Source organism: Drosophila navojoa, unplaced genomic scaffold (genome assembly GCF_054131105.1).
Source record: "Drosophila navojoa isolate 15081-1374.11 unplaced genomic scaffold, UAZ_NAV_1.0 NAV_Backbone_207, whole genome shotgun sequence".
NCBI lineage: Eukaryota > Metazoa > Arthropoda > Insecta > Diptera > Drosophilidae > Drosophila > Drosophila navojoa.
In genome coordinates this window covers 1-6425 of record NW_028301783.1, presented here as the reverse complement: position 1 = coordinate 6425, position 6425 = coordinate 1, and the positions used below count along the sequence as shown (strand labels likewise).

Here is a 6425-nt window from a genome sequence, read left to right as displayed (position 1 = left end):
TAAAAATATTAATATATAAATTTAAAAGATAATAATTTATTAATTTGTTAATTAAATGCAACTATTAATATAAGCATACCCTATAGATAAATACATTAAATTTGATTTCAACTAAACCATTTGCCGTTAAAGACAGTCATGCTTTTGATCCAACGCAATACGAAAATCATTCGGAATAATAAAAACTAATAATGAAAATGTTTATATATCAATTTAAAAGATAATAATTCATTCATTTGTTAATTAAATGTAACTATTAATACAAGCATAACCTATAGATTTATATATTAAATATCATTTCAACTAAACTAATAGCCGTTCAAAGCATTCATGCTCTTAAGCCAAAGCAATATACAAATCGTTCAGAAAAATAAATTCTTCCTTTTAACATTAATAATATAAATTACAAAATTAGAATTTACTAACTTCAAACATATAATCATTTCATACCATCAGATTCAAAATAACATTTCAGATACACTTATTTAGCGCAAATAAATACATCAGCGTTAAGACACAAGGCACAAAAAAGAAAATATATACATATGTAGATAAATTCTTACTTGTATTCAATCAGAAATAAGTTTATCTTAATTGAAAAGCAATTGGCTAACCACTGTAAATATATAATTTACACTAAACGCTTTATAATAAAAATGCAATTTTAAAAAATCAGAAAGCTATATTGTGCTATTTAAAGACAAAACGAAAATAAGAATCTCCTTGTTAGAAATATTGTGGTCCTGAAAAGGACCGATTTGTTGGATGTTGCTTGTAATTGTAATAATATACTAAACAGAATAGCGAAGCGATTTAAGCGCGCTCGCCACGGATACGTCTGGCCAGTTGAATGTCCTTGGGCATGATCGTGACGCGTTTGGCATGAATGGCGCACAAATTTGTATCTTCGAATAGACCAACCAAGTAGGCTTCGCTAGCTTCCTGTAAAGCCATTACAGCTGAGCTTTGGAAACGAAGATCAGTCTTGAAGTCCTGAGCGATTTCACGGACTAGACGCTGGAACGGCAACTTGCGAATAAGCAATTCTGTGCTCTTCTGGTAACGACGAATTTCACGCAGAGCAACTGTACCAGGGCGATAGCGATGAGGTTTTTTCACACCGCCAGTAGCTGGTGCACTTTTACGTGCTGCTTTAGTAGCCAACTGCTTACGAGGAGCCTTGCCTCCAGTTGACTTCCGAGCGGTCTGCTTTGTACGAGCCATTCCTTCACAAAATTCTAATTTACACTGTCACAGTTTCAAAACACAATGGTCGGTCGGTGGACCTTGACATTGCTTATATAGAAAAATGATGGTGCGTTAGAAAGAGATCGACATACTCAATGCTATGCGCTCTTGCTCTGCTCTGCTCTACTCAGCTGTTGTAAATGTTGCAAGGGTAGTGTGTGAGCGAGATGCAAGCAGTATGTGCTCTCTCAAGTTTTCGGATATCTCGGTATAAATAGCGGTGGTTCTGTTGAGAGACATTAGAGTATTTCTGACATTCGTGAAGTGCGTTTATATAAAAGTGAAAAATGACTGGTCGTGGTAAAGGTGGCAAGGGCTTGGGTAAAGGAGGTGCAAAGCGTCATCGCAAAGTGTTGCGTGATAATATCCAGGGTATCACGAAGCCAGCTATCCGTCGGTTAGCTCGTCGTGGTGGCGTGAAGCGAATCTCTGGATTAATCTATGAAGAAACTCGTGGCGTTCTCAAGGTCTTTTTGGAAAATGTTATTCGCGATGCTGTCACATACACTGAACATGCCAAGAGAAAGACAGTCACAGCCATGGATGTTGTTTATGCATTGAAGAGGCAAGGTCGTACACTATACGGTTTTTTGGCGGTTAAGAAAGAACGAGTACAACAAACAACTTACATTCGTAACAATCGGTCCTTTTCAGGACCACCAATATATTTCTTTAAAAGAGCTTAAAAATATGAAATTCAATAATGATTCTCTATAGTAGACCCGCTATTAAGTTCTCTAGCAGCGAAATATATGCTGCTGTTGTTGTATTGTGTTGATATCCTCAACATCTATGCCTCGCCTCGACTCGCTAGTTCTCTCTCGCCACACTCGCTCCCGCTATCTGCTGACAGACGATGATGTCTATAGACATCCGACCAAGAAAGAGTTCTACGTAGTTCGACTAGCAGGAAACGCAATTCTTGTATGTATTCGTAAAATACTACACACCAAATTTGTTATTCAAACCAACCAGCAACCAACATTTCAATGAAAGAATGACTGTACTTTAGTACAGTCACGAATGTCTGCATATATTGAATTGCTTATTATATTACATTTATTATGTAGACTAATACATGAAAAATGTCATCTCTGTACTTTTGTACCGTCAAATGTCTGCATATTTTTAATTGCTTATTAAATTATATTTTTTTATTTATACTAATATATGAAAAATAAAATCTCTTTGGTATTTTTGGTCGTCCTGAAAAGGACGTTTGGTTTTGGTTTTAGTTAATTCGAATCTTAAGCCTTCTTTTCGGTCTTCTTGGGCAACAGAACTGCTTGGATGTTAGGCAACACACCACCCTGGGCAATAGTGACGCCCGAAAGGAGTTTGTTCAACTCTTCATCGTTGCGGATGGCCAATTGCAGATGGCGAGGGATAATTCTGGTTTTCTTGTTATCGCGGGCTGCATTACCAGCCAACTCCAAAACTTCAGCGGCCAAATATTCCATAACAGCCGCCAAGTAAACTGGCGCACCGGCACCAACACGCTCGGCATAGTTACCCTTGCGAAGAAGACGATGAATACGACCAACGGGAAACTGCAGGCCGGCGCGGTTTGAACGCGACTTTGCCTTTCCCTTCACTTTTCCACCTTTACCGCGACCAGACATTATATATTCCTTTTATTCTTTTTACACTTTTTCACTCAACAAACAAGAATCGAATACCCAACATCCTCAACATGCCAACTTATACTTTTTTACCTACCTACTTTTTCAGCTAAAGAGGGTGAGTTGTGCTATACGCAAACATGAAAACGTTGTTCGAAAAATCCTACAAATGTTAACCAAGTTGTATCGGTTCTGTCAAACATTTGGGAAGTGGGAAGTGAGTAAAAGTGAAATTGAGTGAATAACAATGCCGCCTAAGACAAGTGGAAAGGCAGCCAAAAAGGCTGGCAAGGCCCAGAAGAATATTACCAAGAATGATAAGAAGAAGAAGCGCAAGAGGAAGGAAAGTTATGCCATCTATATTTACAAAGTGCTGAAGCAGGTCCATCCTGATACTGGAATCTCGTCGAAAGCAATGAGCATCATGAACAGCTTTGTGAACGACATTTTTGAGCGTATTGCTGCTGAGGCCTCTCGTTTGGCACACTACAATAAACGTTCAACGATTACCAGTCGGGAAATCCAAACTGCAGTCCGTCTTCTGTTGCCCGGAGAGTTGGCCAAGCACGCTGTCAGTGAAGGAACAAAGGCAGTAACCAAGTACACTAGCTCCAAGTAAATCTTAGCTCGATGTATGCAGATCATCTAAAAGCAGAAGCAAAAGGCCCTTTTCAGGGCCACAAATCTTTTTTCAAAGAATATTAAATATTTCAATGAATATTTCTATTGTGATATTATGTACAATAATCAAAACTATCTCACAAGACCATATTTTGTGTTTAATTTCGTAAAGAGAAACATTTAGCGATTCGAAGCCTAACCAGGAAGAACAACTACCAAATTTATCTCACAAAACCATATTGTGTGTTTTTATCGTAGTGTAAAGAACGAACTTCGAATATAATTTAGTAATTTTTTTCTAATTGGCCTCTTCTTTTATAATGGCTTATAGATATGATTATGAAAGTATTTTTTTTCTCTGTGAAATATGTAATAGTAGTCCTGAAAAGGACTTTGATTAATTGCAAATTTCATTGTTTTGAAATTCGTTTATACCCTGCCGAGTAATTTCGAAGTGAAATTACTTCTTTGTTGCGGACGCAGCCTTTGCTTTTGGCTTCTTTGCAGCGGCTTTTTTCGGGGATGCTGCAGAGACTACCTTTTTAGGCTTAGCACTTGTAGTTTTAGGTTTCGGCGTCTTTGGCTTTGCTGCGCTTGACTTTGCCGCCTTTGCTGTTGTGGGCTTTGCTTTAATGGTTCCCACTTTCTTTGCATCTTTGGCCTTCGCTTTGTCTGCTTTCTTTTTGTCGGTACTCTTTTTGGCCACCACAGCCTTCGATAACTTCTTATCAGCAGTACCCTTTACTTTTTTGGTGGCAGATATACTCTTCTTTTTGGGTGCTGCCGATGCAGTTACCTTCTTAGTTTTCTTCTCTATGGAGGATGCCTTTGGCTTGGGCTCCTTTTTGGACGATGCAGACAGCTTAAATGAACCAGATGCACCCTTCCCTTTTGTTTGGATCAACTTTCCACTCGCAACTGAATTCTTTAGGTACTTCTTAATAAAAGGAGCCAGTTTCTGGGCATCACACTTGTAAGTGGCACTGATGTATTTCTTAATAGCCAAAAGGGATGAGCCTCCACGTTCCTTAAGATTTTTTATCGATGCATCCACCATCTGCTGAGTTGGTGGGTGTGTTGGAGGGGCCGCTGTTTTCTTTGCCTTAGATGCGGATGCAGATGCAGGCTTTTTAGTGGCCACCTTCTTCTCAGCTGGGGCTGTTTGTGGAGTCACAGGGGACGCGGATACAGCAACTGCGGAATCAGACATCTTGTATTATTCACTTCGTTACTTTTCACTTTATAATAAACAAAACGAAACGTTTTAGTTTTTGTTTAATTCGAAAATACCATGAAATTTGGTCACCCGTTTGGATGAGAATCGAGGAGGAAGGCTGAACGAGAATGTTTGTGCCTTTGAATATACGATACGCAAAAGTTTACAATGACCATTTTATTGACTTGTCTTTTTGAACAGTTTAAATTTGATATCTGCACTAAAACCGTTTGTAATTCTATTCTTAAATGTTTGAAATATCCATAAAGTTAGTTTTTACATACATTTTTATTATTTCATGATTTTTAATTGCCCCTCAAAGTTAGGCTTTGTATGAATGCAAAATAAGTTATCTTGAAAAAACAATGTTTTTAATTGGATAATAATAAAAATATTAATATATATAAATTTAAAAGATAATAATTTATTAATTTGTTAATTAAATGCAACTATTAATATAAGCATACCCTATAGATAAATACATTAAATTTGATTTCAACTAAACCATTTGCCGTTAAAGACAGTCATGCTTTTGATCCAACGCAATACGAAAATCATTCGGAATAATAAAAACTAATAATGAAAATGTTTATATATCAATTTAAAAGATAATAATTCATTCATTTGTTAATTAAATGTAACTATTAATACAAGCATAACCTATAGATTTATATATTAAATATCATTTCAACTAAACTAATAGCCGTTCAAAGCATTCATGCTCTTAAGCCAAAGCAATATACAAATCGTTCAGAAAAATAAATTCTTCCTTTTAACATTAATAATATAAATTACAAAATTAGAATTTACTAACTTCAAACATATAATCATTTCATACCATCAGATTCAAAATAACATTTCAGATACACTTATTTAGCGCAAATAAATACATCAGCGTTAAGACACAAGGCACAAAAAAGAAAATATATACATATGTAGATAAATTCTTACTTGTATTCAATCAGAAATAAGTTTATCTTAATTGAAAAGCAATTGGCTAACCACTGTAAATATATAATTTACACTAAACGCTTTATAATAAAAATGCAATTTTAAAAAATCAGAAAGCTATATTGTGCTATTTAAAGACAAAAACGAAAAATAAGAATCTCCTTGTTAGAAATATTGTGGTCCTGAAAAGGACCGATTTGTTGGATGTTGCTTGTAATAATATACTAAACAGAATAGCGAAGCGATTTAAGCGCGCTCGCCACGGATACGTCTGGCCAGTTGAATGTCCTTGGGCATGATCGTGACGCGTTTGGCATGAATGGCGCACAAATTTGTATCTTCGAATAGACCAACCAAGTAGGCTTCGCTAGCTTCCTGTAAAGCCATTACAGCTGAGCTTTGGAAACGAAGATCAGTCTTGAAGTCCTGAGCGATTTCACGGACTAGACGCTGGAACGGCAACTTGCGAATAAGCAATTCTGTGCTCTTCTGGTAACGACGAATTTCACGCAGAGCAACTGTACCAGGGCGATAGCGATGAGGTTTTTTCACACCGCCAGTAGCTGGTGCACTTTTACGTGCTGCTTTAGTAGCCAACTGCTTACGAGGAGCCTTGCCTCCAGTTGACTTCCGAGCGGTCTGCTTTGTACGAGCCATTCCTTCACAAAATTCTAATTTACACTGTCACAGTTTCAAAACACAATGGTCGGTCGGTGGACCTTGACATTGCTTATATAGGAAAATGATGGTGCGTTAGAAAGAGATCG

At 37.0% G+C, this 6425-nt stretch overlaps 5 protein-coding genes across 5 annotated transcripts; 1 reads left to right on the top strand and 4 right to left on the bottom strand.

The window, feature by feature from the left end:
- Window positions 1-786: 786 nt before the first annotated feature.
- On the bottom strand, window positions 787-1233 carry LOC149090441 (histone H3). Its single transcript, XM_089265218.1, has one exon. It carries the CDS (start codon window positions 1222-1224, stop codon window positions 814-816), a length of 411 nt encoding a protein of 136 aa, XP_089121344.1. The 5' UTR covers window positions 1225-1233; the 3' UTR covers window positions 787-813.
- Window positions 1234-2454: 1221 nt separating this feature from the next.
- On the bottom strand, window positions 2455-2943 carry LOC149090440 (histone H2A). Its single transcript, XM_089265219.1, has one exon. The coding sequence runs from the start codon at window positions 2868-2870 to the stop codon at window positions 2496-2498; it is 375 nt and encodes a 124-aa protein (XP_089121345.1). The 5' UTR covers window positions 2871-2943; the 3' UTR covers window positions 2455-2495.
- Window positions 2944-3086: 143 nt separating this feature from the next.
- LOC149090439 (histone H2B) lies at window positions 3087-3545 on the top strand. Its single transcript, XM_089265220.1, has one exon. The coding sequence runs from the start codon at window positions 3118-3120 to the stop codon at window positions 3487-3489; it is 372 nt and encodes a 123-aa protein (XP_089121346.1). The 5' UTR covers window positions 3087-3117; the 3' UTR covers window positions 3490-3545.
- A 328-nt stretch (window positions 3546-3873) lies between these two features.
- Window positions 3874-4789, bottom strand: LOC149090438 (histone H1-like). The gene has a single exon (XM_089265221.1). The coding sequence runs from the start codon at window positions 4699-4701 to the stop codon at window positions 3952-3954; it is 750 nt and encodes a 249-aa protein (XP_089121347.1). The 5' UTR covers window positions 4702-4789; the 3' UTR covers window positions 3874-3951.
- A 1049-nt stretch (window positions 4790-5838) lies between these two features.
- Window positions 5839-6324, bottom strand: LOC149090437 (histone H3). The gene has a single exon (XM_089265222.1). The coding sequence runs from the start codon at window positions 6313-6315 to the stop codon at window positions 5905-5907; it is 411 nt and encodes a 136-aa protein (XP_089121348.1). The 5' UTR covers window positions 6316-6324; the 3' UTR covers window positions 5839-5904.
- Between the last annotated feature and the right edge of the window lie 101 nt (window positions 6325-6425).